At 44.1% G+C, this 15,076-nt stretch overlaps 1 protein-coding gene across 5 annotated transcripts in view; it reads right to left on the reverse strand.

Annotated features, from left to right (window-relative positions):
• Window positions 1–1,022: 1,022 nt before the first annotated feature.
• GPM6B (glycoprotein M6B) overlaps window positions 1,023–15,076 on the reverse strand; it is a 157,307-nt gene continuing 143,253 nt past the window's right edge. For 2 of the 5 annotated variants that reach the window (XM_043459239.1, XM_043459241.1), the window contains 6 exons: window positions 12,753–12,939; window positions 10,940–11,096; window positions 9,706–9,877; window positions 6,536–6,609; window positions 5,603–5,668; window positions 1,023–3,083 (listed from right to left, as the gene is read on the reverse strand). In XM_043459239.1, the coding sequence (XP_043315174.1) occupies window positions 2,934–3,083; window positions 5,603–5,668; window positions 6,536–6,609; window positions 9,706–9,877; window positions 10,940–11,096; window positions 12,753–12,939 (806 nt within the window). In that variant the 3' untranslated portion in view covers window positions 1,023–2,933. Of the gene's footprint in view, window positions 4,608–5,602; window positions 5,669–6,535; window positions 6,610–9,705; window positions 9,878–10,939; window positions 11,097–12,752; window positions 12,940–15,076 lie in introns of all 5 variants that reach the window. The other 3 variants (XM_043459240.1, XM_043459242.1, XM_043459243.1) reach the window with 2 other exon arrangements.

Genomic DNA, 15,076 nt, shown 5'->3' on the forward strand with positions numbered 1-15,076 from the left:
CCCATATAATTTTGACTTGATTTTCATTCCTTAGAAGTTAATTTTCACAATGTGTAACTAGAAAAAGGGAAAACTCTTTTACTTCTAAACCTCTAGAGGTTCCTACATTTTGTGGCAGGATTTCTGTCAGTATTTTAGATAGTACCTGTGATCTGATGTAACTTAAGAAATAACTGCACACAACACTCCATAAACAGAAAGTGTTAAGCTGTGTGACCAACAGCATGGTAATTGGACTGCTGGTGTTCTCCTGCTGTGCATGAGGAAAGGCTGATAATCCAGAGGCAGTGCCTCCTTTAGAAATGACAATAGTGCCAAAGGCCAGTCCTTACTCAGAAAGGTCAGATATAGACAATCCACATGTACAATCATGCTGACAGGTAAGTAGTTGAAAGAAATTATAAAATGAAGTCCTAAGTAAGAAACCTAGCTCTGCAGCTTAGTTTTGTAATTGAAATATAGTTGATTTACAATGTTGTGTTAGTGATGTATACAAAAGTGATTCAGTTATGCATGTGTGTGTGTATATATATATATAAACATACATATATATACATATATATACACACACACTTTTTCAGACTCTTTTTTCCCCTTATAGTTTATTACAAAATAGTGATTATAGTTCCCTGTGCTCTATACAATAGGACCCTGTTGAATAGACTGGTATCTTCAGTTGGTAAAACAGACAGTGTTACGTGGACCTTTATGAAGGTTCCTCACTGTTCCCACTGTCTCCAAACAGAAAGCTTTGTATTAATCCCATAAATCAGCACATAATTTTTCTGACTAGCTTCATACCTAAGTGTTAGTGGCAATTGATGTAACATACCGCCCAGTGGGTTAGTGTTTTCTCAAATTGCTCTTGCTTTAAAAGAGGCTTCTGTCAGAAATGAAACACATGGCACTTGGAAACTTGATTTCCATGCAAATGTAGAATCTTGATTATGCATACTGTTTAAAAATGACACCATACCGAGGACAGAGAGAGAGTATATATGTATGGTAAAAAGGCAAGTGAATGAAGCTATAATTTTTATTTCATTTCTCTTAATACATCCACAGCTATTTCCACCTAAATAGATCTTTAAAATAAGCATACACAGGTATTGACTATTATCTACAAATATTTATTGTAACACTTGAATAGAACTACAGGAAGCCCTTGGCACTGATAGAAAATATTGATTCACTGTTAGGTTACAAAAATTTATACATAGCAAAATTTAATGCTCTTTACATAAAAAATATTAGACTACTTAAACAAAACTTTCAAAAATTCCTGGTAAGAGCTACCAGAATTAGAAAAGTAAAATTAGGCTTTAGACACTGCCTCTTCTAGAACACTGGACTCAAACAGCACCTCCACTGCTGGAAAAAATATTTAGGTCTTGTCATGCAACAGGAAAACGAAACACCAAGCTATTCTGGAACAACTGTTCTACACAGAAAAGATCGTCTCCCAATTTAGAAAAAGAAAAAATAGTCAAGATCCAAATAGGCATTTTTAGGCATTAACAACACCACCAACAAAAAGAATCCAAATGAAATATTATACTTGCTGTTCAATTTTAATAGCATCTGATAAAGGTATGCTTCCTTTCATTTTAACACATTTCTGCACGTGGATATGTTTAAAATCCAGGAAACAGCCAAACCACAAGTTAATTCTTAACATGAATATACATAGTTAACCCTATTATATTATGCAGCCCCCTTTAAAAGCACTGATGCACCCAACAGTTATATGTATCATTTCATAAAGAACAACACAAAGTTTACCATCACTAATACCCAATACCTATAGTCACTTAATGTTCTGAAACACAATGATTTAGAAGGCAAGTTTCTTTTTAAGATGGCTTAAACTCAAGCATTTGGGTTTTTTTTTTTTCTTTTCCTGAACATTGAACTTTCTTATTCCAGGAAACTTAAGATTTAGATAAGAAAAAGTGAAATAAATATCAAACCTAATTGAAATTACTTCAGTATTCAAGTCTATAAAAGTAGGAGGTCTGTGGTCTGTTGGTAATTAGGTTTTGGATAGTTGGTATGAAACTGTAAACTTGCTATTCAGACCACATAAAAATGGTTTTGAGTGGTGGTCATTTTAATAAGGTAACACTTCTTCATTAAGAAAAACATTTGTGAAGCAAAATTCTTTGAAGGATTTGGGGTTGCCTATTGTAAGTTCTTAGAAATTGAAAACAAATATTAAGGCAAAGCTGACATTTATTTAAAAGAAATCTATTACAAAATTGATTTTGGATAGCTTGTCAGTCTGAATCTAGCTTCATCCATGGTAGGTAATGCAGAATTATTATAGTGGGCTCAGTTTAGCATTCTTGAGGGAAAAAAAAAACTTTCTGATTGGACCAGGAAATTAGTATGTTCTGGACTTAGAGGGGTGGGGAGGTCAGCTTATATTTTTCTTACAAGGGTCAACTCTAAGAATCACTTTATCTTTGAGCCAAAGTTTCATACATGTCAGCTGTCAGAAATGGAATGTCACAGCAATTCCATTTTAGTTCCTATTTAGATGTGTTTGAGGACAGATGGCAGAAGTGAATGTGTGGTCATACTGCCTGATGCTGGTATGGCATGGTCCTTATCAAGGGGTATCATGTATTTTCACAGCCTGTCTTGGTAGGATTGTGAACATGCCAAAAATTTCAAAAGGATAAATATTCATTTTGTTGAAGTGTTGCCTTTTAAAATGGCTCCCATGAAACCTCCAATATCTGTTGTAAAGAAAGAGAGTTACCTACTGGAAGGTTTTCCTAGAAATACATCCCAGCAGCTTGAGACAGACAGTGAAGTGTTTGGACTTCTACGTGAGTTTGTTTGGTGGGGTACACATCTGTACTGCAGAGCAGCTGTCTGATGATTTGTCAGAGCTGTAAATTCGTTGGCTGAGACCCTCTGGCAAACATTTATGTGTAAGAATTGAGTTGTTCTTTTGACCGAGACTGGATATCTTGCAGTTCCTGTTCTTCCTTTGCTTTGATATCTTGGTAAGCCTGCATTTTGCTTGCATCCTTTAAGTAAGCCCAGTTAGAAGACAGTATCATGAGGAAGTGGATCTGGAAAAGAAGGGTGAGCATGATGGCTAGTGAGCATGTGAGAAGGCAAAGCGAGCTGTGAAGGCAGATTAGACGCTCTGTGCTGTAAAAATGGAGAGGGTTATTCCGGATTAATACTCATTCTGCTATCAGGCATCGGAGACTGAGTGCAAGCTCTGCTAGGACGCTTCATATTAAAAGGGTGAAAAAAGTTAGTAAACAAACATAATGAACCAGGAGAAAATGGCCCAAGTTACTGTTAAGAAAAGGCAAAAATGAAATACGACAGGGTGCTTTTTACCATTTTAAGAGTCACTTTAAAAACGAAGGCAAAAGTTCAGAAACACACTGTGTGGTTATTTTGGAATGAGTGTCGTGCAAAGATCTTTCCTATCTGTGGACAAAAATCAATTTCCCCAAAGGCCTGAAAGTGTGAACGGTGTTTATTTTGAGTAAATAATATAAAACTACATATTTAACATGGAAAAATTAAGTGAATGCCAAAACCAAAATTAAGAACTATCAGCAAAGCATGCAGACTCCGTGTTAACACACTTTTAGTAGTGAAACTAGTTTTCGTGTATAACTGCCGTGATTTCATTTCACAAAACGTCAGAATCGTTATGATCATTCTTTAAGTTTGATGTGGCAAATGCTTCTTTCCCGCTTATTTTCCTCATCTTTCCTGCAAAATCTATATATCAAGTTCCTTCTCAACATATTGGAGACTTTCAGATCCAAGCACAATTACTTTCCCCATTAGAATCTTACGTGCAGTTTGAGAAGTGGCTATGAGGAATCAGTTACTACTCACCCCAATCCAACACTGTGAGGTTATCCATTCTGTGGGCTCTGAAACGACTGATGGTGTTGTATAAAAATAAAACTACATATAAATATTTTTTGGGAGATAACAAGTGAGCTCTTCAAATTTTCATCAGCTTATTTGAGGGGCATTTATTTGGTAGTGAGCCCTAAAAATACTGTAATTAGATTTAAAATATATTTGTAAAATATTTTCCAGACAGAGTCTGAGAAGACCAAATCCAGATGAAAACGGTTCTCTTCCAATTCATCTTCAGCGCTTGTGTTCATTACTGAAATGGGTTATCAAGCAAGCAAAAATAATGGAAAACACAGGTATTCCAGTTTTAATACTTCATTTAGAGATACTGCTCAGAGTTTTAAGTTCAAAGAAATTGTTTTTCAGTGGCTGCTCACCAATGTCAGTAAATAACTGAATCCTTTCCACAAAGTGGAAATAGCCAGATCTCATCATCATTTCGGAGTTCATGTACGGTAAGTCATTTGATTAATCTACCATGCAAAATGAGTTGACTAAAGCGATTTACAAATTACTGTAACAAAACTGCAGAAGCCTAGGCTCTGCTTTAGTCTGGGGGTCAGTGATACTTCACGCTACAGAATATAGCTCTCTAAAGCTCCTTATTGGCCTTATGCAACTTAGAACTTAGTGCAGCAATCTTCCCGACTCTTAAACTTCAAAACCGCATAGTTATATGTAGTAGCCATCATGTAGATCAGCTGGTGGAAGAGAACAGAACAGGACAGTAAGATACAGTTAGTGCGGGCTGCTGCCCTGACGCTTGTAAACTTGGCCGGGGATGGGAGCCAGCTCAGAGCCTAGGGTGTTTCTTTTTTGCCATTTGTAAGCCCATTATTTCTCTCTCACTCAAGCTTCTGGAGACACATATATGATATAAGTCATCAGCCCAGAGAACAGGTCCCCACCCTGAGGGAACAGAGGGTTGCCTCCACATGGGGAGGGATGACATCAAGGTTAGACAAACTCTGAAGGACTCACTTCCTCATTTCTCAGCACTTGAGGTTCTCCCTCACTCTACCCACCTTAGATCTCTGGACACCACAAGCCATGCCCTCCCAAGTTTTCGGTCCACATGGATACACACAGACACACGCTTGTGCGGTGGCATCTTCTGTATTTATGAATCTGTCCTTGTGCTAAAATTTCCCTAACTCTCCAGTCAGCACTCACGGCCATGCGGACGCACAGAATGCCGGAAAGCCAACACACCCAAGGCAACGCTCTGCCTTCCTGTGGCAGCTGTAAACAAGTGTCCTTTTCATCATGTCTTTGGTGCCCTGGTTTCTGCATTTTTGTGACCTCACTCTTTCTGTGGTCCCTCATGAGAGTGCTAAAGGGTTGTCTAGAGTTCCTAAGCACAGGGAGACTGTGAAGGGCCTGATGGAGAAAATACATGTGTTCAGCAAGCTCCAGTCAGGCCTGAGGCACACTGCTGCTGGCCGTGGGTACACTGTTCATGAATCAGCAACATATACCCCACAAGATGCCTTTAAACAGAGGCAAAAGGGTTCTTCCCACCAAATCTGAATCTCATCACCTACCATGAATGCCAAGACCAGCATCATCCTTCCTGCAAGCTAGACATGGGGTACGTTTACACAGGGGCACCTGAACCGAGGCCGAGTCCCAGGTGTGTTGGCTGGAAGGGAAATCTGTCAGGACAGTGCCTGCAGGGTACGGGGCCAGCACTCACCAGGGCAATGACGGTGGCGCCAGCTCCGGCACAGGCCACGATGAACAGGTGATAGGACATGTAGAACTAGGAGAGAACCGGGCACCGAGGTGAGCATTCTGCGGGGGAGTGATGGCCTCCTCTATTCTGGGTGCGCTCCCTTTGTCTCTGTAGGGCTGATTTCTGAAGACCGGGCACATGCTGGGCTTACCTGGGGAGCTTTCAAAACTTGGCAAGAGGCTGTACCCCAGGCCAATTACATGGGAGTAGCTGGGGCTGCTCCCCACGAACAGGGTATTATCCTGCTCCTGCATGCCTGCCACCTGCAGCCCAGATCATGGATGTGCACACCCAGCAGCCAGGTAGGTGGGCCCTGATTATTGTGGTTGCTCCTTACTTCCAAAACCATGTCAGGATCATCTTAAATGCAAGCTCCCACCAGTGCATTTGAGAATCTGCTTTTATATACAGTTATAAGCCAACGCCTGAAGACTATTCTAGGGCAGAGAGATCTTTCAGCCATAGTGTGTCAGGATTTACTGCCAAGTAAGGATGTACAAGCAATAGTAGCAACCCAGTCTTTAGACAAAAGACTAAGTTGTCAATGTATAAAAATTCAGTTGTATACAAATTGAGGGCAGTCCTCTCTGGGAAAATTTACGTTGGTCCTGTGACAAATGTTCTACTTTGAAAAATGATCTGAAGATGAAAGAGAAGACTCGAGATATATTCAGATTGGGCAGGATTGGGATCACTCGCCAAATATCGCCAAAACAGAAAGCTGTCTGATGGCGCAGGACCGTCACTCTGGATTCAGCCATGGGACAGGGCCATTGTCTGGGTGGAAAATGGTGGCTCAGAGCCCTCTCGTGGTCATTCTCCCTAGGAGCACCCTCTGTCTCAGCCTGAAGTGCCCAGTGGTCGTCTAGGACCAGCTGAGGGGCTGGGGCCTACCTCGTTGGTGTTGCAGATGTTTTCCAGGGCTGAGCCACATATTCTTCCTGGGAAAGCATTCCAAGGGATGATTCCTAGAAAGTGAATCCCAGCAGGTTAGTGATTAGCACAAACGCCAGTGTCCCTGCTTGCACTGGGCCCCTCCACTTTCAGAGGCAGTTACAACACAATCACGTGCTATGCTCTTCATCAGCAGTTGATGTATCTGCCTTCTGCAGCAGAAACTTTCTGGAATAATAAAAAGTCCTATTTGGACAACAGGGCAAGAGCAAAGGCAACTAGTCCATAAGAGAATTAGACAAATTATACTTTGGTTAGTTGAGCTGATATTCATGAACTCGAGTTCAACAGCTGCAGGACACCCCCCCCCCCCACCGCCCTTATAAGGCATTTCCTCCTGAAGCCAAACACATCTCGCCCTAAACTTCATGGTCTGCGTCCTTGCACCTCAAGCTCTTTCACCATGGTTGGCCCTGACTCCGTTCTGAAAGGGAGAGGCTATGCTCAGAAAGGTTCATGGCAATTTGACAGAGGAATTTGTTTATATTCTGTAATCTGCACTTCCATTTTTTATGTCTTTGCTTTTCTGTTCCTTTTTGTTGTGTTTTACAAGTATCTCAGAACTACTTCTGGATGCAAAGTCCAATTGGAAGCTTGGAAAACCACTGTACTTCCCCAGAGAGTGAGGCCAGCTCAGCCTGTGGTGTCTTTGCTATATCCAACTCCCCTCTGTGGTCACCTCGTCCACATGGCAGCTGCTGCTTTTTCTGCCATTAATGCCTCAATGTGCCCTTAAATATGAAACACACCTCAAGTTCTCTTGTCTCCCAGGAGGTCAGAAAGTAGGATACTTAAAAACTATTCCTTCTACCTTTGTTATGGACCAGTAGTAAGTCTTTGTTTCAGGAGAATGGGAAATGATGAAACCACTGATTTCAAGAACAGAAGATTTTTTAAATGATTACTGATGACCAGACATTTGTAGTGAATGCTGAAGAATAGAGAAATGATACATGCACCTAGATATTCATTTACAAATATTTTAAAAATCAACTTGAGTTTCTGTTTTCCATCTATCCTAAAGAACAGTGTGGTTGAACCTTTGGCTCTATGAGAGGAGATCAGTGCAAGGGGCATTTTAGGTTAAGTTTTGTATTATGGTTCAAGGTAAGATGCTGAGGATAAGCCAGACAGGAAGAAAGCTCTTCTAGAAAAGCTCTGAAAGAACAATTATTTCCTCTTCAATTCTAATGGAAAACTTTTCCCCCCTAGTTGATCCTGCCAAGAACAGGATTTCCACCATCCTGGACAGAAGTACTGCTGAAACTGCCTTTTCTCACTCACGAGGGATGTCTGGTTTGCAGTGATGGACAGGAGGTGCCATGGCCCTTTCGGTGGCCTCTCAAGATGAACTGAACTTAGGTAAAAGTGCCCACTCAGGAAGATAAGTTTGAATAGGTATCCAGTGCTCAGCTTTGTTAGAGTCCCTTTGGATGACTTTAAAATATGCCCGGATTTCAATAGCCAGGACATGGAAGCAACCTAGATGCCCATCAGCAGACGAATGGATAAGGAAGCTATGGTACATATACACCATGGAATATTACTCAGCCATTAAAAAGAATTCATTTGAATCAGTTCTAATGAGATGGATGAAACTGGAGCCCATTATACAGAGTGAAGTAAACCAGAAAGATAAAGACCAATACAGTATACTAACACATATATATGGAATTTAGAAAGATGGTAACGATAACCCTATACACAAAACAGAAAAAGAGACACAGATGTACAGAACAGACTTTTGGACTCTGTGGGAGAAGGCGAGGGTGGGATGTTTCGAGAGAACAGCATCGAAACATGTATATTATCTATGGTGAAACAGATCACCAGCCCAGGTTGGATGCATGAGACAAGTGCTCGGGCCTGGTGCACTGGGAAGACCCAAAGGGATCGGGTAGAGAGGGAGGTGGGAGAGGGGATCGGGATGGGGAATACATGTAGATCCATGGCTGATTCATGTCAATGTATGGCAAAAACCACTATAATATTGTAAAGTAATTAGCCTCCAACTAATAAATAAAAAAATATGCCCAGATTTTATGTTGTCATTGAGTCTCCAGAGCCACATCTCCTCTCCTGAATCTTCAAAGTCTCCACTCACATCCTGAGTCTCCAGAATCTCATCTCCTGAGTGTCCAGAGTCTTGTCTACAGTCTCCTCTCAAGACTAGCCTAGGTCTTCTCTCCTCTCCTGAGTCTTATCTCCAGAGTCTCCTGAGTGTTCAGGGTCTAACCTCCGGTCTCATCCCCTAAGTCTCCTCTCCCAAATCTCCTAACCCTCTTCTCCTCTCCTGAGTCTCCTTTCTCGATCTCCTGAGACACCAGGGTCTCATCTACTGAGTCTCGTCTGCTGAGTATCCTAGGTGTCCTTTCCTGAGTGTGCTATCCCGAGTCAATAGTGTATCCTGTCCAGGGTCTCGTCTCCCAAGTCTCCTGTCTCTCAGGCTCATGAGTAGCCTAAATCTCCTCTCATGAGTCTCCTCTTCACAGTCTCCTGTCCTGAGACCCCGGGCTCTCGTCTCCTGAATCACTTGGGTCTCATCTCCCGAGTCTCCTCTCCTGAGTCTGCTCTCCACGGTCTCTTCTCCTGAGACTCCAGGATCTTGTCTCCTGAGTCTCCTGACTCTCTGCTCCTGAGTAGCTTAACTCTCACCTCTTCTCCTGAGTCTGCTATCCAGGGTCTCGTCTCGACTGAGTCTCCAGAGTCTCATCTCCTGAGTCTCCACTGTGTTGTCTCCCGAGTCTCCTAACTGTCTTATCCTCAGTAGCCTAAGTCTCATCTCATCTCCTTAGTCTCCTAAGTCTCCTCTCCTGAGTCTACTGTCCAGTGTCTCATCTCCTGAGTCTCTGGGGTCTCATCTCCCGAGTCTCCTATCCCAAATCTCCAAAGTCTCCAGTCGTTTGGGTCTCATCTCCCAAGTCTCCTGAGTTCCTCTCCTGAGTCTCTGGGGTCTCATCCCCTGATCTCCAGAGTCTTGTTTCTTCAGTCTTCTCTGCTTTCCTCTGCTCTCCTCCATCCTAGTGATTATTAGGATTATTATTATTACAACCCTGTAATAATTTAGGCCCACATACACACATAGAACACAAATGAATCACAGGAAGTACCATATTGCCGGATATCCACACAGATCTGCTCCACTCCTGCTGTCCCGTTGGTTTGGGGGGACTTGATGACCTCACAGGTGGACCATATGTTGTAGAACATGAACACTGGCACCGCCGAGAAACCAAACACACCCAGCCAGGCCACTCCCAACACATAGGTGAGGAAGACGAACTAGGACAAGAAGGAGAAAGAATCTTCACCAACCAGTACAATCCCTGGGAGGAATAATAATATATTTCTCCTAATACTGAACTTGCTGGATGCAGTCACTGGACCATAGCAGATACAAGGGAAGTTTTGGAACTTTGCAGTTCCCTATTTAGTAAGGACGTGAGTAGCCAAGGCAGGCTGTCCCTTGTCCAAGGTCACTGAGCTAGCTGGGACAGGGCCTCCTTCAGCCGTGCCTTGTAAATATCAGTTCCACACTTACCAAGGTGTGTGGATGTTCTCACAGGCCACTGCATTAGAACTCTGTTCCAAATTGCCTTTATTCTATGTAATAGATGGGCTGTAGAACAGCCATCACTACAGGAAGCTCTTTCTGGAAAAGAACCTGGGTAGTTTCATGATCCTGTGAAATTACTAAAAAGCATTAGATGCACCTTTACTACATTTACAATAGCCATGAACACAAGCTTAGTGCACAGTAAACCGGATCAAATGCTCATTTCCCTCTAGTCTTGCTTGGTTTTACATCTGTAAGAGTCCTCACCTCAGGACAGCAGAGAGCTCAGATGGTGTCCTCAGCCCTGCAGCCTGGGTGTTTATCTTCCTCCTCCCATGACTTTTTGCCTCCATGTGAGTGCATCTCTCTCAGCTCCCCAGCTGTTTTCTTCACATCTGACCAGTTTTCAAATGCCAGACCCACACATCCAGCTGCTTGGCATAGGCCATTATAAACCCCACTTCAACGTGCCCCCAACTCCAACTCCAAAAATGCCTCCTTCCCACCTCTCCCTCCACCCCTGAGTCTCCTTTTGTGATAGAGCACTTCCTGACCCTGTCTCTTACCGAGCCCCTTTTAAGCTCTGTCCTCCACTAGGCCAGAGGTCAGCAAACAGTGCCCGTGAAAGGCCAGAGAAGGAACTGGTCAGGCTCCACTGGGTTACAGATACGCCTTAGCTTTGCTGAGTGAATGCAATCACAGACCACATGTCAGCAAAGGGAAGCGGGTGCCAAAAACCATACCAGGCAGAAAAAACTTGAATTTTGTATTATTTCATGCATACTCACCATCCCGCTGATGCACCGGCCACAGGCTGTTGTTTTAAACTCCCCATGCAGTTCTTTCACTGCACTGGTGGTGTAGAAGCCTTCTGCCAGCAGAATGATCCCATACAAGAAGAAAAAGGACGCAATTCCGTAGATGACATACTGCATCAGTTGAATTCTGTGAAAAGAAAAAGATCCCAAGTGGTTACATTCGCAGCCTGGTGAACAGACGATTTTGGCCTCTGGAGGGAGGCTGTAAGGGTAGGTGACATCCTGTGACAGCCAGCCCACTGATGGCTTCGGTGGGGGCGCCACAGACAGGCACCCCTGTCCAGACCACAGCAACCTGGGCCCTTCTTCCCAGGGGTGGGCAACTTCCCAGATGAGGGAGATATTTCCTTTGGACGGGGCCCAATGGACTTTTAGTACTTACTAGATGATACTCCTTTGCATGTAAGTAAATGCAGAGATTGACGAGTTACAGCCACTCATCCAGGACACACATACAGCCAGCATTTCAACTTGGGTCCAGTGGACGGCCTGTTCCTTCCACCACATCAGAATGTCTCCCAACCAGGCTTTGTGCTTAATCGTTTTCTACTAAAACCCCTAAGTAAGCATTCATGGCCTCTCTATGGAGTAACTTGGGCAAACACTTTCTGCGCAAGACACTTGTGATAATGTATCAAGTAGGTTTAAGATACAAAAAGTTAATTCACATCTAATTTTTTCCTATGAAAGCCAACAGAAATGCAGATGACAACCTCTGGCTGCCCAGTGGAACCACCTGGTGAGTTAGAGACTATGGGTACCTGGGTCCTATCCCCAGAGATTATGACTCAATTAGTCTGGGGTGAAACATAGACCTGGGGATTTTTTTAAAAACATTCTTCCAAGTTTGAGAGCCACTTATCAACATCACCAGCTAATTAAGCTACCATGCTTTCCCGAGGCTCAGTCACGGTAAATATTTCTTGGTCTTTTTTGTACCCAGTTGGCACTCATTGAATCCCTTGTCCTGCTTGATCCTCCTCACAGCCTCCCCAAATGCTGATTTCTTTGAATCACTTCACAAATAAATTTCCCAAGGACTCTTCCAACATGCTTCCCTTATTATTTCATAAAAATTCATTCCTGCCTTTCTCAAAGGTCTGGTAGAAAAATATCTCCCAATCACAAGGCACCTAAAGACTGTCAAACTTTGAGAGTAAGAAAGGAAAAAGCAAACAGTCAGAGGCAGGGGAAGATACACGAAGACATCAATACACTGCTGCTGGGCAGGCACACTTATGAGAATCCATGCACGGGAGTTGGACACTCAGGAGGGTTCTAGGATAGCAGGGCTGAGGCCATACCCCTAAAAATCCCCCTTTTCTGAACTGGAGGATCCCCGGGGATTTTTCCTCTGCTTGAAGAATGAATGTCCAGGTCCTACTCCTGTAGACTTCGGGTGGGGCTAAGTCCTCCATAGGCTCCTACCAGGCCAGGGCTGGCCATTTTCTCTGACAGCATCAGAAGGCATCTGTTATTTGGGGACCGTGGTAACTCTCTGGGTGAGAGGATGGGCAGTGTTGCCACCATCCCCCTTGGCCACCCGCGTGTTGTGTGTGCACCGTCCCATTCCCCAGGCGTGGTCCTATCCCAGGTCCCCAACACCCACTGCACTCCTGGCCCTTTCTTTTCCCTTCTTTCCTGGCCCTTTTCCTGTCTGCCCCTGGGGAGTGTGAATGAAAGGCATCCATTTTCTCCCAGGGGCGCCCACAGCAGTCTTTACGCAACCCTCCTGGGGCGGTGGCACTTTAAATCTACTTCTAAAAGGAAGGAGGCAACTTACACCTCACTCAGCAGGGCATGGTCGCTGGTGTTGGTGGAGAAGTGCTGCTCCAGGATCGCCACGGTGCCCGCCAGAGCCACGTGCCCACAGCCGCAGAACAGGGCGACCCCCGAGAAGCAGAGGATGGTGGCCACCAGCGAGGCGTAGGGGACTCCGCCCAGACACTTGATGCAGCATTCAAAGCAGCCTGGACCCAGGGGAGAGAAAACACGGCTGGTAAGGGTAAAACGCCTACGACTGAATTCATGAAGACAGCGCATTAACAGAAAAGGTCGACTCTTCCCTCTGCCCCGCATGCTCTTTGGGTAACAGCTCAACATCGCAGGGGCCAGGGGGAGCTGTCCTCATCTCATTCTGTGGGTTAGGGCCTGGGGGCTTCAAGGGGAAACACAGCTTAATTTGCTCGGTGTGTGTGGCAGAGCAGCTAAGTGACAAATGGTTATGGAGTAAGGCACAACTCTACCGCTTCCTGATTGACTGAGGATTGAGGTTAGGGGACCCCTGCTCAAGCGACAATGAGAAGCAATCACCCCACTAACAATGTCAGAACTGCAGTGAGGCTGCCATTCTATGAAGACAAGTGACCGTCAAGTTCCCCCCCAGCCTCACCCTTACAGGGTTTCAGGTAGCTATTTCTCTATTTTCGCAGCAGCCAATGGCTTTCCCTGGCCTCTGACCTCCTGGGCAACCAGAAGAGTCAAATACAGTAATTACACTATTGCTGTGATCAGAAAAGTATCAAGGGAATCATTCTGGAAAGGGGGTGGGCATATGGGTCCCTAGAAGTACCAAGCCACCCAGATCCACTCAAATGGGCCCACTCAGGTTTCATTCATGTCAATATCAGAAATCAGCTCAGCTTTTAAATAAAAATGTTCCCCCAGAGTCAGGCAGCACAAGCAAGTTAATCATACTTGTCCCCCGAACCCACCTCCTCAGCTTCCACCTGCCCCCACCCAACGCACATGTTGAGAGTAAGAACCCAGAACTGGTGGGTGACGTTTAAGTACTTGGAGAGGGAAAAGGAACAGGGTTGGGGTGGGAGGGGACAAAATGAGCATCCATGAAGTGAAATGAAGGAGAGAGCCACAGTTCACGCTTCCTTCTTGAGAGAAATAAAACTCACTCATTTTTCAAATCAACTTTGACTTGAGATGTCCATAAAGACCTCCCCGGGGACTGAGTCAGGTGACATTTTCAGTTCGGAGACATTTTACGTTTCAGTGGAGCGGTGCAGGCCTCAGGATAATGTGGGTCCCTCTCCTGACCTCCCGTCCCTGTTTATACTATCCAGACCCTTAACTAAATGGCTTGTCAGGGAAATCGAACTCTGAATGCATTACGATGTTTAACAGCAATCAAGAGCAGTTCATGACTTCAGGGCAAGCACATTAAAGGTGGCTAAATTTCTTTCCCCCAAACAGCCTTTACAGTAGACAGGGAATGACTACTCAGCATGAAACACTGGAGCTAGGCCTTTCCATTTTGATGATCATTCCATGCTAAACTAGCGTTTGCTTAAACCTACCCTAGGAGGTAACCCCATCTCTCTCTTCAGTTCACTGGAAAACAAAAATGCCAGGCCCTCATAAGAAAGTGTTCTTCCTTTCATTTCAAAAGATGACCAGCTATTTTCGAGAAGACCAACCTCCCTGAAATGGATTGATGAAACCGCCCAAAATGGGACCCAGTACACAATATAGTTCAAGTCCACTAGCAAGTCAGTACCTTAAAGAGATTTGGATATGTGAGATTTGTGAACACAGATGATAGAGGTCAATCTCATTTTGTCCTATGACCTCCTAGCGGGTTGAAGTGAGGTAAGAGGAATGCAACTAAAAGTCCCAATCTCCAGGCTCCCAAACCAACAGCAACTAAAATTCCTGGCCTTGATGTATGTGTTGCATCATACGAGAGAGAAAATAGACCTCTTTTCTCTTGTGTTGTATCATCCCCACTTCTCCCATTCTCAGGCTCCACGATGAAGTTAGGCACGAGATGAATGCTTCCATGGCTAACAAAGTTATCTCTGGTCCTTATTGGTTAGAGATGTGTGGCCTTGAGACTGTGCTGGCCAAGATGGTGGCCACTGGGCACATGTGGCCGTTTAAATTACTCAAAATAAAAACTTCAGCTCTTCCTTTGCAGAAGGTCACATTTCACATGCTCAAGAGCAACATGGACTGGTGGCTACCATCTTGGACAGAACAGATACAGGAGATTCTCTCACTGGAGAACACTGCTGTTGTGGAAGATCAATTTTGACGTGCCACATACTCACTTTCTTGTGACATGAGCTAGGTTCTGAGTTTTACTTTGGATTT

This window comes from Cervus canadensis, chromosome X (genome assembly GCF_019320065.1).
Source record: "Cervus canadensis isolate Bull #8, Minnesota chromosome X, ASM1932006v1, whole genome shotgun sequence".
NCBI classification, from domain to species: domain Eukaryota; kingdom Metazoa; phylum Chordata; class Mammalia; order Artiodactyla; family Cervidae; genus Cervus; species Cervus canadensis.